Consider the following 16,522-nt stretch of genomic DNA (forward strand, 5'->3'; position numbering starts at 1 on the left):
AGGTCACCACTTGAAAGAACTATTCACCAACATTCCAGAAATGGTCTTAAAACTAGAGATCGCTTCTCTGTGTTTGCTTATTATAATGTTTATATCCCACTTTTCCTCTTGGTTCAACAATAGTTAAAACATCTCCAGCTAAAATAAAAGATAAAATAACAAGGCCCAGATCCCTCCCCCTCTTAAAAGATGCTGTGTTGGCATTTTACCATTTATTTGCCTGCACAATTCTCACTGAAATCTTATTCCAAGAATATTCATCATAACTACCTCTAAAAGGAAACATGTATCAAGTGAAGGGATCATAGAGATTTACCTTCAGTACCCCTTCTGAACATGTCATCTTTTCAGGTGCACACGGGGCATATAAATACTTTATACAATAACAATAACTTCTGATATTCTGAAATATTTTTCGCAACTTTAAGCATAATCTGCAACTCTAAAACAAATATGGCAAAGAAGTAAGAACAAACACAGAATTCCATACCCCATAAGGCAGCACACAAGATCTCAGAATTGAATCTCTTTTTATATTTACGAATCTCTGGGGTGTCACTCTGTGGTCGTGTATTGGTAGGGTTCACATTAACAACAGATCCTTTCCTGGTTGGATCTTGCCTTATTGCCTCTGCTCTCATTGCTTCACTAGGGAATCCTACTGTAGAGGAGGCGAGAGAAACACATGGTATTCTACAATACTGAAGAATATAGAATCGATTACAGAAAATTGCAGGACTTTCCCCTTCATTTTCTTGCGAAACAAAAGGAAACCTAAATAAACACCATCAATTTTTCTAGACATTTTAGTAGATGATTTAAATTACTATTCCTCTTATTCAGAGGAGGAGGAGAAGAGTTGATTTTATATTTTCTCTACCTTTAAGGAGCCCCAAACTGGCCTAGAATCACCTTCCCTTACTCTCCCCACAACAGACACCTTGTGAGGTAGGTGGGACTAAGAGAGTTCTGAGACAGCTGTGATTAGCCCAAGGTCACCCACAGGGCTTCATGTGTAGGAGTGGGGAAACCAACCCGGTTCACCAGATTAGAGCCCGCCGCTCATGTGGAGGAGTGGGGAATCAAACCCAGCTCTCCAGATTAGAGTTCACAGCTCTTAACCACTAACCACGCTGGCTCTAACCTACAGCCATGCTACTTACCAACAGAAGTCACAGTTGTTCCACTAGATGGAGAAATCTGTAGTAATCTGGGGTCTATAAAAGGTGTAAAGGAGGAGGAAGATTTGTGTTTCTGCAGTGTGTTACTAGCGGACTGAGTCTGCAATGTAAATTTCAGATTAATTAATAATCATCATGTGAAGCCCACAAAAATAATTCAGTTGTATCTGACAGCACCTTTTTTTAGAAGACTTCTCCCTTTTTATCAAATGCAACTTTCACATAAGAAACATGCACATCATCTTAATATAAGCACAATTTCAACAAACTGCTGTGAAAGCTTAGTTCAGCATCTACCCCTTTGATTTAGAGTTTTATAGTCATTTTCAATAAATTTTTATTAAAGTAGGCATAACACAAGGATGCATCTATTCTGTTTTTGTAAATGAATACTTCCTGCTACTTCTGGAATATTCTCTCTATATATACATATTTAATTTCCCTACTATTACAACACAATCAGTGTTATACCCTTCTAAGCCTACTGACCTTCCATGGACTTAGAATCATGTGACTCTTTTTAGGATTGAACTTGAAACTTCCTGCTTTTTTGTGTGTGTATTAAGCATCTTTTAAACTGAAGCCAGAAGGGCCAACAGGGAAACAGGATCTCCATATCCAGCCTAATTTGAGTAATTAGGGATCAGGCACGAGTTCTACAACTGATCTAAGTTACTGTTAGAACAAGTGTGACTCTTTCACTTAAAAAAAAAATAAACAACTGAGACTCTTGCCAGAAAGCCGCAGCAGGTTCTTCCACCATCATCTATCACAGCAACATATCAAACCTGTATCAAACAGGGGGGACCATTAGGGGAAACAGATGTAAACAGTGACATGAGGTGATATTCAGGCACTGATGCAATATCCAGGAGTTAAAAAAAGCTAAACATGAAAAATATGAACAAAAGAAGAAAAGCAAAACAATTGTTAAAAGTGGAACAAATTTAACAAAAAACAAAACAAAAAAACCTTGCCAGACTAAGTGAGTTAAATGTCAAAGGGGGACAACACTGCACGTTGAAGCAGAATGACACAGGTTAAAAATTCAGCGTGATGTTTAAAGTTGCGACAGATAAAAAATAAAAAGTGTTTGTGTTCAGTTTGTTTTGGGCATTTTTTTCCTGGCAATTTTAAGTGCTTTCTCCATTTCCCCCCTACTAAAATGTTGTTCCTGAAGAACTTTAATGCTCCTCTCAAATATAAAAAACACTACCTCCCCCACAAAACTCCTTAAAGTTAGACTTGAATTGCATAACTATCACCAAATACTATTGCTCTATGGATGAAGATCCTTCCCTTGTCCCCCCCCCCCACCTCCCAGTATATAGGATGAGGTACTACACTGAGAAAGGGGGAAAGACCACCTGTTCTCCTTCTGTGAGCAGAGCTGTGCTGATGGAAGAGCAATCCTGCCCTCCTTGTCCCTCCTCGCACCCCTTCCAACACACATGGCTATTGGTCCATGTGCGCCCCCAGATCCCACCTTTCCTGGGACTGGAAAGGATGGCTGAAAGAGGGGAACAAGGGAAAGAACAATTTGTGATTGTTGCAGCTACAGGAAGCTGGATCCTGACATTTCGAATGAGGTAACAAACTGGAGGCCTGGCATTTTTTAAACGATTCATGTTACTCTATAGCAATATCATTACGGCCTCTCATTAGTGTTTTTTAATGTCATCGTTGCTTACAACTCCATGCCACATGCTTGCTATTTATGTAGTCCATTACATTTAATATACAGTTCAAATGAGTTCACATGAAGGGATCTTAAACTCCTTTGTTGAGATGCCCAGATCTAACCTAAGTGTAAGTCGGTTAACCCATGTGTATTATATATTATTTATTTAGAATATTTCTACGCCATCTCTCCAGATAACCTGCTCAAGGCGGCTCACAAAGCAAAAACACAAAGCAGCACAAGATCATTAAAATGTTTATTTTAAAAACCCACATAATTTTTTTTTAAATTCAGAAAACCACTAATTTTATAAATACTAATTAAATTAGTATTTATTAGCACTACTTGATTTGTAACCAATTTCAATATCCCTTTCCTATTGCGATCTGCAGTTGCCTGCATGAACATGAGATACTTTTGTAACTGTACTCAAACCACCACAAAGACAAGAAAAAACTACCACTCAACATGAATTAGGTCCTGTGCTGAAACACACAGCACTATGTAATTTTGGTATCTTTTTTCCTGCTAATGGAAGGCACTTTTATCAGTGGAAAAGAACTTTCCTGGCTCTCCCCATCCCGCTGCAGCCCATTAATCTCCTTGAAGTGATTCTTCTGGGGTAAGGTACCCAAAAAGTAAGTAATCAACATGAAATCATGTTTTTATGTTTATTTGGCATGTTCAGCACAGATACATAGAGGCTAGAACAGGGCTACATGCAAGTTATTTATGTTTATATTAATTTTGTGTTTGTATTAAATTTATTATATATTATTCACAAAAATCACTTGTATTAATATTAGCCCATGATTTCATGATGTTTCCTTACCTATTGGGTACCTTATTCTAGTTTTATAGGGTTAAGGTTTTTTCCCCTTTTTGTTGTTGCTATGTGCTTTTCCTTGGGGTCAGGGGACCCACAGGAATGGCATAAGGGGCGAATCAGGGGTCTGCAGGTGTAAGGGGCAATGGGCGTCAAGAGAAAAATCCTCTTAACCTGCAACCTACAACATGGAAGGCTTTAGAACAATTTTCTGTCTTCTCATAATGGAATTCAAGGATGAAGACAGACATAATATGAAAGTCAAGCTCACAGCTGTTTCAAAATCATGCTGTGGGAAGAATTCAGCTCCCTTCCAGGTTCCCAGGTAAAACTCTATGCATAGCACCAATCTCAGCACCATTCCCTCCACAGGTGGGCAATCCACTTTTCAAACTGCTTTTAATTGCATCTCATGAACATTCACACATTTATCCATACATTTGTTACAAAAGTTTCTTTTAAAAAAAATGGATAAAACTGCTCTAGGATCAGGTTATGATGGGTAGCCAGGTTAGTCTGTCTGTAGCAGTAGAAAAGAGCAAGAGTCCAATAGCACCTTAAAGACTAACACAATTTCTGGCAGGGTATCAGCTTTCGTGAGTGAGCTGTGACTCACAAAAGCTCATACCCTGCCAGAAATTTTGTTAGTCTTTAAGGTGCTACTGGACTCTTGCTCTTTTCCACTGCTCCAGGATCAGGATCATAGCTGATTTCCACTTGGAACTCGAAGAGCAATATGTACATTTATGCTAAATGTGGCAAAGATCCAGAATGGCCTTATTATTCTACATTATAATGTGTTATATACATTTTTTTATCTTTTGCAGAAGAAACAATGCCCATGTTAAAAACGGTGCAACCCTTTCACAGAACTGGAAACTGTTCCAAAATAGAAATTAACTGATTAATTTACAAAAAAATAATAATCACATGGTGTTTTTTAAGGCTGCTGAATAGCTTCCACAACAGCAGTGATGTTATGGGGAACCCACTCCCAACCAAAACTGCAACCTAGTAATTCAGAAATAAAGCTCTCTTAACAGATGTATTCCCTGTACCCATCAAGAAATATCAAAAACAGTCTCTTGCTATAAGGCCAGGAAAAGCTTTCTAACATAGTGCACCATTCCCCAAAGTGTCACAATCCACTTACTCAGTTTTATGCTAAACCAGAAGAATCATGATTTTGAAAAAGCCAGATTACCCTAACACGACCTTCCATAATATATACTGTCCCCAAAATAGAGCTTTAAACACATACTGGTATAGCAAGTTTATAAAAGCCATGCAATTAATGACTCACTGTAAAAAAGCAAGAATAATCAACTGGCAAGTCTTGGGGGGGGGGGGTAAAACTGCTCTAGAGTTAAGGGGTTTGGTACATAAGAGCTGAAATGTGTTATTTTGGGAGTGAGGGGTAGGTGACAGGAAGAAGAGCAGAAGGGACACTTGCTGAAGCTCCTCTGGAAACTAGCTATTAGGCAATACGGCTATAAACCCTACAAAAGCAGCCAGCTGTGGTGCAAGACATACCTCATTAGTAGTTAGCTTGTCCTGGGGTGTCTGTGGGGACATGGTGGGTGTCGGCTGGCTGGAGGATGGGGAGGAGGAGGTGGAGGAAGTGGAGGAGGAATGGCTTTGCTGTAAGAGATCTGGCAAGAGGTGAATGCGACCGGCAAAGCCATTGCTCTCATGATGGCTGGCACGCTTTGTGTCAACTGTACTCTGTAGAAAAAACAGGCACACTTGTCTTGCTCAAGTGCTGCGTAAAAGGTCTGTGTCCCTAACAAGCTGGTCTACTTTTTAATGTTTCAATCAATGCATTAATCATCCGAGTCTTGATGCCTGACTTAGAAAAAAGTACACACTGGTGGAAGAGAATTCAGCCACATACTGTATTGTAAGGGACCAGCTTACAATACTGGATTCTCTGGCATGACCACTTTCTTTATGCAAGCAGTTAAGCTGCACTGGCCAAATCTACTGCATCAACTTGCAAACTCCCTATGACTCCTCCCTTTTATGTTTATATTTCATGGTTTTCAGACATGATCAGATAGAGTCCTTGAAATATTCAGTGAATGTCTAAACTCAGCTATTTGAACAACAAGCATGACATCTTGACAAAGCCTAGGGGCTCAATTAGGATGGTAATGTTCAGCTACAAAATTAAAGACTGTAATTAGTGAAGTTCATACCCTGTGCACAAAGAGATCAACAAGTTTAAGACAAGGGAAACTTTACCTTCTCAGTTCCTTGCACAATATTTTAAGACAGAAAGGCTGGGTACCAACAGCACTAATGCTTAAGAAGGTTTACCTTCCTAAACTGCCTGGATGAGAAACCTTTTGGGAAACATATGTAAGCCTCTACACACAAGAACAGTAAGGTATAACTGATTAAAATAAACTAGATAGATTTATCTTCCATTGGCTCAGAACTCCCACAATTAGTTCTTTTACCTCCAGTGACTATAATACAATAAATAAGAAATAACTCAAGACAGCAACAGAGCTTTCTTCCAAGTGCCTGATAAAGCAGCTGCAGTTATTTGTCCTTTAACTCTTCTTTTAGAGCCAGATTAAGATAAACCCTCAATAGCACTGTAATATGTTATTGTGAGCACATCCCAACAGAGCAGGAACAATGTTTGAAGACTATTTGTTTCTTTGCATGCTCCAAAATGTCAACTCATTCACAAGAAGCTACCATCTGTGTCTGTAACTGCTGTACCTGATATTTATGCAGAAAAAGAGTGTGAACAAATGAGTGAATGAACGAGGAAGGGGTGTGTTATACACAAAGATTCATTACCTGCCGAACGATTAAAGTGCCCTCCTTGGAAGGAGTCATGGCAGGTTCACTCTCCACATCATCATGCACAATCATGGTCTTCACTGATTCAGTTTCTCCGTTGCTGAGGTTTAGAGTGGATCTGTTTGGAGACATTTTTTTAAAACATGCACTTGTCTGCCATTTCTGTTTCTATTTTGATTCTTTAGTATCCACAAAAATATTAAGACAAAGTTCATTTCAGCTCATCATAATCAAATATGGAATATTTAAGAGAAGATGAAATCATCTTAACAAAAAAGAGAACCTTTAGCTGTTTTTTTCCTAAATAGCCAGTCACCTGTGGTGAATAAAAACTGCTGCTGAGTGACCAGGCGCAGAAGCTTTGGGAACGAGGGACAGAGTTGGTTGTATTTTCCATTCATGATAGTAAAGGGTTCCCCAGTACTTCCCTTGGTGCCCACAAGCTTTTCAGAAAGTGAGTAGGGTCATTGTAAGGCAGGGCTTATTATTGGTTTCCCTCATTCTGATGAAAGAGCTTTCCACTGGGGGATGAGGAGAACTGGTAAGCTACTGGGCTTTCTTTAGTCAGCGTGTGGTTCCATTCCCCTTTCAGGATTTCCTTCTTCTCAGGAGGTGTGAGGAGGGAGGTATTCCATTTGGCTCTGCCTCCTAAGGCAGACATTTGGGGTTTGGCTCCACCTCTCATGGAAGACATTTTAGGGTGGTGCTCACCACCCCCTCTCAAAATTCCAAAGATGCACGCAGCCTCAAAAAGGTTGGTAACCCCTGGGCTAGTAGCTTCTTAGGAGCAGGTTAACCATATATATATATTTTATTTTATTAAAATGATGATGCTTTGAATATGTGCACTTTTTAGACAGAATGTATCTGTCTTAACATAACTCCAAATTATTCCACCCTTCATTTCTGACACACTTTTAAAATATGTCCTGCTTTAATCTTTTTTCTAAACATGCTAGATTTATTCAGATGCTTTTCACTGCCACAATCATACCTCACCTCTAAAACCTTTCCAGTTTGTTAACTCTCAAGAGTTGTGGCTCCCAGAACACAATATGCCACATGATATCTATTCACATATGAACAAAACTATACCTTTTAAAGCCTCAGAAGCCAAAGCCCTTTTTAATACATAAGGAGTGTACAAAGTGCCATCAAGTCACAGCTGACTTATTATGGCAACCCAGTAGGGTTTTCAAAGCAAGAGACTAACAGAGGTGGTTTGCCATTGATTGCCTCTGCATAGTGACCCTGGTATTCCTTGGTGGTCTCCCATCCAAGTACTAGCCAGGACCAACCCTGCTTAGCTTCTGATATCTGACTAGATCAGGCTAGCCTGGGTCATCCGGGTCGAGCCTTAATATATAATGCTGCAAGGAAACAAAAACCCAAACGAACACTGCTCTGGCATCTTCCGGTCCAGAAGTAGATTCATCAACTCCTTCTTGCTCGATATCATCATCATCTTCATCTGTTGTCCCTGATTCTTCACTGGATGATGAATAATCTGTCACTTTATGGGGAGGTCGCACATCCTCTACTGCCCGCAATTCCTTTGCCAAAGCAGTTAAATCCTAGCAGGAGGGGAGAGGGAGAGGGAGAGAGAGAGAGAGAGAGAGAGAGAGAGCAAACAGATTACTACAGAAAATTGTGCAAACAGATGAACACCATGCAAATCTTTCATATGAACCTGCCTAATCTTTAGATCTACATTAGAGTCCTCTGTGCCCTTTTGGGGTTTTTTTAAATAGGGGGGTGCTGGTACCCTGTCTTGGGGACCCCTAGCTGAACAGAAAGAGGCCAACAGAGAAGGTAGCAGGTGGGCCTGTAGAGTTGGCAGCAGAGCAACCGATATTCTCCGTTGAACCTGCTGATGATATTAGTGCTTGTGACTCTGGGATGAAGAAAGACCCCAAGAAAAGGAGGAAGCATGCCAGCAGCAGCTGCCGAGGATAGGCCAAGCCCCAGCTTCTGAGCAACTGACGCAGACCAGCACCAGCACAAAAATACAGCATAAGCCCCGTCAGAAAGAGGTGTTGGTATATTGTTCCAATGTGTACTGGGACAAAACTACAAAAACAACAACAAAAACCATCTGAAGGTCCTAATCAGGATAACTTCCCCTTTCAAAGATCAGATAGAAGGTAATAGGGGAAAGGGTTTTCTCAGGATAAAAATGATTTTTATAGCATATCTTTCCCAGTCTAGAGATGTGAGGAACCAAAAGAAGCTGGAAAAATTCAGGGTGGGGGGAAAAGAAAACCAAGGCTCCCCCCCCCATTTTTCCAGTGGAAAAATGGGGGGAACACTGAAACTAAACTCCCCTTAAATATTTGTTTTTTCTTTCAGAATGAATAAAATGCTACTTAAGGCAAGATTTTTCGCATTCACAATGTATAGCATGAAAAGTCTCAGGACTTCAATTTGAAGTAGCACTGTTTCTGTGAAGTAGCTTTCGAGTGAGAAAAAGATTGTTTTAAAAAGCATTTCAATCATTCCAAATGTACAGCATTCCAAATGTACAGTTTGAGGAATTTCCCAATTTTTCCCCCAATGGAAAAATTAAGAAGCAATTTAAAAAACCCTCTTGTACTGTAGGCATACACAATATTTTAAAGACTGTTTTGTTTAAATATAAATAATTTGGGCAACAACTAATATGCTATACTGTGTTTAAAGATAATACATTATTAAAGAGTTCAGTGTTTTCAAGTTTAGCTTAATACCAAGGCTTTCTGACAATCATATCTATTGTTATTCTATGATAAAGTTTCTGCCCAAATATTACACTTTCTTCTGTTTACAACTTTGATTTTTTTCTTGCTTCTGAGATGGTAACAGTTAAAGATACATGTGCTATGGCAGCAAAAGGTGCAGAGGTTTGCAAGCACTGGGTATACTTGTAATTTTTCTTATAGAAAATGAAGATATTTATACTTTTAAATTCCATAAATATGTCAGAGAACAACTTTATATGCTGACTAGGTTATAAATAATGCATTTCATGCTACTTAAATCAGTAAAAGAAGGTTCAGTTTGATAGAAAAGTTAAGTATATTCCCCCAAAATCTCTGTTCTTTTCTGGAAATAAACAGAAAAAGGCCCTCCTCACCCCCGCAGAGTTTCAACATTTCAAGAAATTTTACATTTCTATCACAGACTATATTGTTTTCATTTCAGTGTAAGATGAGTCCGTTGGTGAGAAGATTAAGGCAAGGAAGATTACCTACCAAGGAAAACATAGAAGGAGTACAGATAGCCTACAAAAGGGCTAGAAGATCTGTAGCTGCACTTGTGTAAGGAGATATAGAAATGCTGAGCCAGACCAGAGACAAGGCTGAGAGTCAACAGTCTACAAGCATCATAAGGAAGCTGCAAGGCCAGTCTGAATGTCACTTCATCTGTCATTAAATGTAGGAAGCACCGGCTTGAGTGGGCAAGTAGCAGGGAAACTGGCTATTTTAGAAGCGATTGTGACCGTTAAAACTTCATCTTAGTTAACACAACTTAAGTAAAGAGTTGTTTATAAATTTGACGACTACCCCTAACAGCTTTCCCCGCCCATAGTCATGTGACAGAGGGACGGGGAGAACTCTTCCCTTAGTTCTCCATTTGCCGCTGCGGGGAGACCCCATAGACATGGTAACAGCCCATAGCGGGGAAGGAGGGAGGGATGTGCCTGCACAGAAGACCACGCAACGAACAACAGTTACAGGTAAGTGCTACACTGTTTTTCATTTTCGTGGCTTTTGTAGCAAGCTCACTTACTGTGGAGGAGGGTGTGTGCTATTCATCTAAACAACGAATTCAATACTGCTGTCCCCACAGATGCCTCAGCTCTGGAATCGACATCCATAGCATAGTGGCGTATAAAGGTCATTGGTGTAGACCATGTAGCTGCCTTACAAACATCTTATATGTTGAGGTTGGATGCGAAGGCGGCAGCGGTGGCTTGTGCCCTGGTGGAATGTGCATGAATAACACTGAGGTTGACTGGCACAGTCTTCATCCCATGGCTAGGTCAAAAGCTGGACTGGAATGGGTCTAAGCTTTGTTTGTTTAAATTATGTTTATATTATACTCTATTTCTGCATAAGGTGCTTTGAGTATCGGGGGGAGTGGGATAGAAATAAATAATTCTGTCTGAGAATGAAGCAATATAAATATGGCAATAATAAAAAGTAGGGTCAATTGCAACGATTGGCTACTTACCACTTCGCCCTGCAGATCATCCACATGAACCAATCCATCAAGTCAACATCGGCCCAACAGCATGGAATGTAACGAGGTCAGGAAAGAATAAATGTTAAAGAACAAAATTAATACAGCAAACAATAAATACAATTAAACCATGCATCTGCAGTACAACAAATAACAGCACTAGCTTTGCTTAAAAACTGCCATGGAGGAATGAGAGAACAGATAAGAAGCTGCCACAGTATTACAGTCAGAAACTGGGGTACTAAGAAACAAACATTTCTTTTACCCCAGGCTTACAGTATAAATAAAATGACTAAACTGAAGCGATCGTATTTTGGTCACATGAGAAGACAAGAGTCACTAGAAAAGACAGTCATGCTAGGAAAACTTGAGGGCAGCAGGAAAAGAGGAAGGCTCAACAAGAGATGGATTGACTCAATCAAGGAAGCCACAGCCCTCAGTTTGCAAGATCTGAGCAAGGCTGTCAAAGAAAGGACATTTTGGAGGACACTGATTCATAGGGTCAGCATGAGTCGGAAGCGACTTGACGGCACTTAACACACACACAGTAACTTCGCAACTATATCTTGCTTCCTCCCCCATTTCTACAACCCTTGGATTCAAAACATTACCAGAAGCCCACATACTGTCATCATTTAAAAGATTTTATAGTAAATTTTAGTTTCCAACATTTCCAAATCGTAAAAAAAACCTTTAAACTTTTTAATAAATTTTACTGTATAGCTGTCATGTATCTATCTTTTACATAAAAGAGCACCTCATAAATTCAGAGCTAATACACAATAGGCTGGGCTCACCACAGGTTTGCTAGGTCTGAAGGCTTCCTTCTTCTCTTCGGCCTTTTTAGTTGCAGTTTCATTACGTTGTGATGGAGACCCTTCAGATTTTGATGATGCTATGCAAGACAAAGCAGGGGGGAAATGAAGCATACAAATTAAAATAGAACGATTTTCAAGCTATGCTAGTATATTCTAATTTACAGCAATTTCAGAGCTCTACGGCTAAACATGCGCAATATCCATCATTGGAAGTAGATGAAAACATGGGATTTGTGATGACTGCCAAAATACAAAATGTTCAAAGTGGGACTACAGTTTTCTAGCTATCCAAAAAGCTGAGACTTGGATTCTAAGCAGCACTGGTGGAGCTGAGCTAGAGGAAAGAAACTTCCCTGCCTCCCCCCTTTAGCTGTAGCCTTCTGTGCCCCTCCATAATTATTCACCTATGGGACTTGAAGAATCAGCATGGGGAGCAAATTAGGAATCTGCAGCAGGAGTGGGAAACTGGAAAAAATCTCTCTCTCTTTTCCTCTGCATGAAGAAAGGCCATTCTGTCACCGAAGCTATTACAGTACCTTAAGCACCCAAGATTATGTTATATTATCTTCCCCTATAATCTAATGAAGGGGTGTCAAACATACGGCTCGGGGGGCGGATCCAGCCCCTTGAGAGCTCTTATCTGGTCCATGAGCCAGCCGAGGCAACCACCTCCCTACTCTCAATCTGGGCTGGTGAGCCTGCTGCAGGCTCACCAGCTGAGGCAGCCATGCCCCCCCTCCAGTCCCAGTGTGGGCTGGAGAGGCATGGCCCAGCCTGACCAAGTGACATGTATGTCATTTCCGGCCCTTGTAACAGATGAGTTCGACACCCCTGATCTAAAGGGGAATGCCACATTTACAGTGAGGCTGCTTCATCCACTCGAGCAGTTCACTCTTCCCAAAACGAACCCTTCATCAAGGCTAAAGAATACCAGCCTGAATACCTGGCCAGAAGAACATGGCTTCTTGCAGTTTAGGTAGAATATTTCCCCATGTAAACATTTAAAAGATTTAATCACTCATTCATTTGATTTACTGTCGCTAATAATTCCAGGACTGGGGTTCACGTCCATTTTGAATAGCTAAAGATAGTGCAAAAACGGCAGTGACGTTAAAGAAGCCCAGCTCTCTCTCCCCTCTCCTGATCACAGAGGTCAATAGGCTTACCAAGATTTCTGGATGCTTTATAAGCAACAAAAATGTTTTAAACCCATCCTCTACAAATTCACTTTCACCTCACCCGACAACTGACATATCTAAAGTTATTTTAAACTACCCAATACAAATCAAAATATTAGATTAATAATGTGGGAGACGAAAATTCTTACATCTCACTCGGAATCTCTCTCCTGATCCGCTCTGAGACCCAGGATGGGACCCCGGCTGTGAACCTGAATTGCTAGAACCAGAGGAGCTGCCACTTCCTGGTCTCGGTGCCAGCTTCTCTACTCTTTCCCAGAGCAGGCGAGGCTCTATATTGCTGAGAGGGTGGAAGGTGTTTAATAATAATATATATACACATATATTAATTTAGTATCTTAATTTAACCTTGGCATTCAACTTCCTTATATTCACTATGCTTTAATCGTTTTTTCAAAAGATGTTCTTAGCAGTATGTTGCATATTAATAATTAATATTTTAGTAAAACATCCAAACTGGAACAGCTGAAACAGAAGTTTAAAGTGCATTTGAAAGTGAATGTACAACTGGTTTTTAAAATGATTTTAAGTGAAGAGCTAATAACTCAACAACCTAACTAAAACCCGGTTCATATGCTACAGAGAACACATGTACAAACGGCATTTAAGTGTATATACTTGTTTGTAAGAAAGCGCCAATGCATCTTCACTTTACAAATGAGACCAGGGATTAGAACCTGGATAAATAAAGATTCATCATAGCACGCATTACAGAAGCTGCCCAGTAAAGATAGTTTGTACCAATCATCTTTTCAGCATGCTTGAATTTAAATGCTTATTGATGTCAGAAGATAAATAAAGTGAAGAAAGGTATCTGAAAATCAATTCAGTGTCTTCTTTTAATGCAAGTTACCAATCCAGCCAAGCAATATATAATTAATGGGCAAAACCTATTTTATATGGAAATGGTTTGCCTTTGTACAAAAATTATACATAAAATATAATATAACAAACTGATTCTTCCTCCTGTTATTCTCTATCATAAACTTTTATTACATTAAAACATATTTAGCACTCATCATTGTTCTTCTGGATGTGGTTTAATATAAATTTGATCATGCAGGGGTTCACACACAAAAAAAATCCCACATGGGTGGCACTAATGGCACCCCTCTGGAATATTAGCAGTAAAAAATAACTCTTTGTTAGAAGTTACCTAGGTACAGCAGAAACTGGCTTAAATGAATATACCCCAAATTTAATGTTCTACAGGAACGACTGGATGAACAAACTCCTTCCCCCAACCAGTAAAAAGAACTCAGTATTTCAAACCTTGTAGAGTTTCTTTGACCTGCTTGATTATTTTGCTGTCCACTGCCCTGCAGTGGAGAATCTCGGCGAGATAACACGGGCGATCTTGATGTTGTTCTCACGGGTACCTTACATTAAAAAAGAAATACTTAAGATAACATAGCAAAAACTAAATTTTGGTTGATAAAGGATGCATCTGAAATTTTTCTAGATTTAAATTATTTTTGTTTTTTGCCAAAATAGTACTACTGAATAAAAATGTTAAACTACAGGCCAATAATCTCAGTTGGACTGCATCCTAAGATGTTGAAAAGACAAAGTTTAGTAGGTAGCTAGCACATGAACACAAATACTCACTCACAGACTACCGTGACAGTTTAAAAGAACACAGAACTTTGAAGCAAGGGAGGCACAAAGCAATTTGCTGTAATAGCATGAGAATTTAGAAAATTAAGCTCTAAGGAGCCAATAAATGCCTAGAAATGGATCAGTAGAAGGCAGAGATTGGGGAAAGTAAGATTATCCCTGACAGAAGTAAATCAAGAAAGAATTTTTGGGGGGTGAGTTGTATCTTAATACAGCAATTAATATAAAGCTGTATCTGCCAACCAAGGGCAGAAAAATAACTACAATCCATAAAAGTTTATTAATATTTTCCTGATGAATTACTCATTTTTGTACAGTAAATATTTTCTTGTGCACAACCGTCACAGCCCATATGTATTTTAGAACTGCAAATAAAGGCTGTAACTCCTGCAAACACATTTCCGAAGGCCGCATGATTAAAAACGTCAAGGGCAAATTCCTTGCCAAAAGTACTGTTTCCAATACCAGTATCATTCTATGGGCATACATTCACTAGATAAAAAAAACCTAGCGCATGCCTTTTGTTTCTCTTTTTTGTTGTTTAAAAAAAAACTCAAAAATTTCTGTCTTTCTACTTCTTACCCTTGGAGGCACCTCGTCACTGTCTGATCTAGCCCAGGCCTTTTGGGTGGGGTCGGGTACCTCAGACTTAGAGTCAGAACTCTGACTTATCACTTCACTGCGTGAAGGTGGATATGGGTCCTGACAGCGAAGATGGTGATGTGCAAATTTGGGAGAAGGGTCACTGAAGGAATGGGACCGTGAGACAGGGGAAACATTGTTCTTGAGAGATGCCAGATGGGACCACTGTACCTTACGAAAGAAACAAAACATAGAACATTCAATGCGTTCTGAACAACTGGCTTCCCCCTCCCCCTCCCCAATTAAACACAGAATAAAGGCAACAAGAGGGGTTTGGTGGCAGGAGAAGCACAACTTGGATATGATGCAAGGCAAGCTTGTGGTGAAAATTAATGGGCTTAAAGCAAGGAAGGATTGCAAATACAGAATATAGGCATTTGTGAGCATTCAAAACACACAATGATAAGGAATCAGAGCAACCCTCATCCTGCAGAGTTGCTTCAGTGTCAGTCAAAGCCATGGCTTCAAGAACCCTAAATGGCACCCATTCCAGATGATAAATTGCAATGGAAGTATCAAATTCATAATACTGCTTCACTAATCACTTCAAAAAAATGTAGTGATAACCTTTGATTATGTAGTAAATTGCTTTTAAGGCATTATGAGAATCAATTATAGGGAATAAAAGTAAGACATCTTTATTTTTCCTAGAGTCAGTATATAAGTGCATTGCTGGATTATACACATATACAACACACTGTATAAAAAGAAGAGTTGGTTTTTATACCCTGCTTTTCTCTACCTTAAGGAGTCTTAAGGCGGCTTACAATTGCCTCCTCTTCCTCTCCCCACAACAGGCACATTGTGAGGTAGGTGGGGCTGAGAGAGTTCTGACTAGCCCAAGGTCACCCAGTAGGCTTCATGTGGAGTGGTGAATCAAACCCAGTTCTCCAGATTAGAGTCCACCGCTCTTAACCACTACACCATGCTGGCTCTTGAATACAATATATTATGCTGCATGTATCAGAGGCTAATTACTATATATATAAATCATAAGTTAGTCTGAGCACATAAAGTATGGAAGTAAAACAATAATTAAAGTTGAACAAAAGATTTCTCATGTAAGCTATTTGAAGGTTATATTGAATTTTGCTAAGTATTACTTCAAATAGTAGCCTGTACATTCAGTGAAGAAGGGCTTGGGAAAATATATGTATAGACGATTAGTATTTTTTAGTATTTTAGAACTAGGAAATGTTGTACAATGCTTAACTGTTTACTTCAGCCTTTCTTCACAAGATCTGAAGTAGCTCACACCTCAAGATCAATTCACAAGCAAGTAATCACTAGCAACCTTTGAGCACAGTGTAACAACACACAGTATGGCTTATTATCTGGCCCATCAGTATGCAGAACTAACAATAGCATGTATGAAAACTAATAGTAATGTACCTATCTCATTGTATTTAGTGGGTGGCAGTAAATTTAGCTAAGCTGATGCTAGCTTGTAATGTTTAGTCGTTTAGGGAACCAAGCACTTTGCCGTCCAGTTTCTGTGTGGAAAGAGAAAGTTGTCTCTT

General features: G+C 39.5%; 1 protein-coding gene across 4 annotated transcripts in view; it reads right to left on the reverse strand.

Annotated features, from left to right (window-relative positions):
- The window catches only part of MAP4K4 (mitogen-activated protein kinase kinase kinase kinase 4), a 180,468-nt gene that overhangs the window by 15,431 nt on the left and 148,515 nt on the right, over positions 1 to 16,522 (reverse strand). The window contains exons 17-26 of one of the 4 annotated variants that reach the window (XM_056862074.1): positions 14,943 to 15,173; positions 14,016 to 14,122; positions 12,872 to 13,023; positions 11,524 to 11,621; positions 10,718 to 10,726; positions 7,904 to 8,079; positions 6,503 to 6,623; positions 5,222 to 5,413; positions 1,164 to 1,281; positions 491 to 661 (exon numbers count right to left, since the gene is read on the reverse strand). In XM_056862074.1, the coding sequence (XP_056718052.1) occupies positions 491 to 661; positions 1,164 to 1,281; positions 5,222 to 5,413; positions 6,503 to 6,623; positions 7,904 to 8,079; positions 10,718 to 10,726; positions 11,524 to 11,621; positions 12,872 to 13,023; positions 14,016 to 14,122; positions 14,943 to 15,173 (1,375 nt within the window). The remainder of the gene's footprint in view (positions 1 to 490; positions 662 to 1,163; positions 1,282 to 5,221; positions 5,414 to 6,502; positions 6,624 to 7,903; positions 8,080 to 10,717; positions 10,727 to 11,523; positions 11,622 to 12,871; positions 13,024 to 14,015; positions 14,123 to 14,942; positions 15,174 to 16,522) is intronic. The other 3 variants (XM_056862076.1, XM_056862075.1, XM_056862077.1) reach the window with 3 other exon arrangements.

Source organism: Euleptes europaea, chromosome 16 (genome assembly GCF_029931775.1).
Source record: "Euleptes europaea isolate rEulEur1 chromosome 16, rEulEur1.hap1, whole genome shotgun sequence".
In the NCBI taxonomy this organism is placed as follows: domain Eukaryota; kingdom Metazoa; phylum Chordata; class Lepidosauria; order Squamata; family Sphaerodactylidae; genus Euleptes; species Euleptes europaea.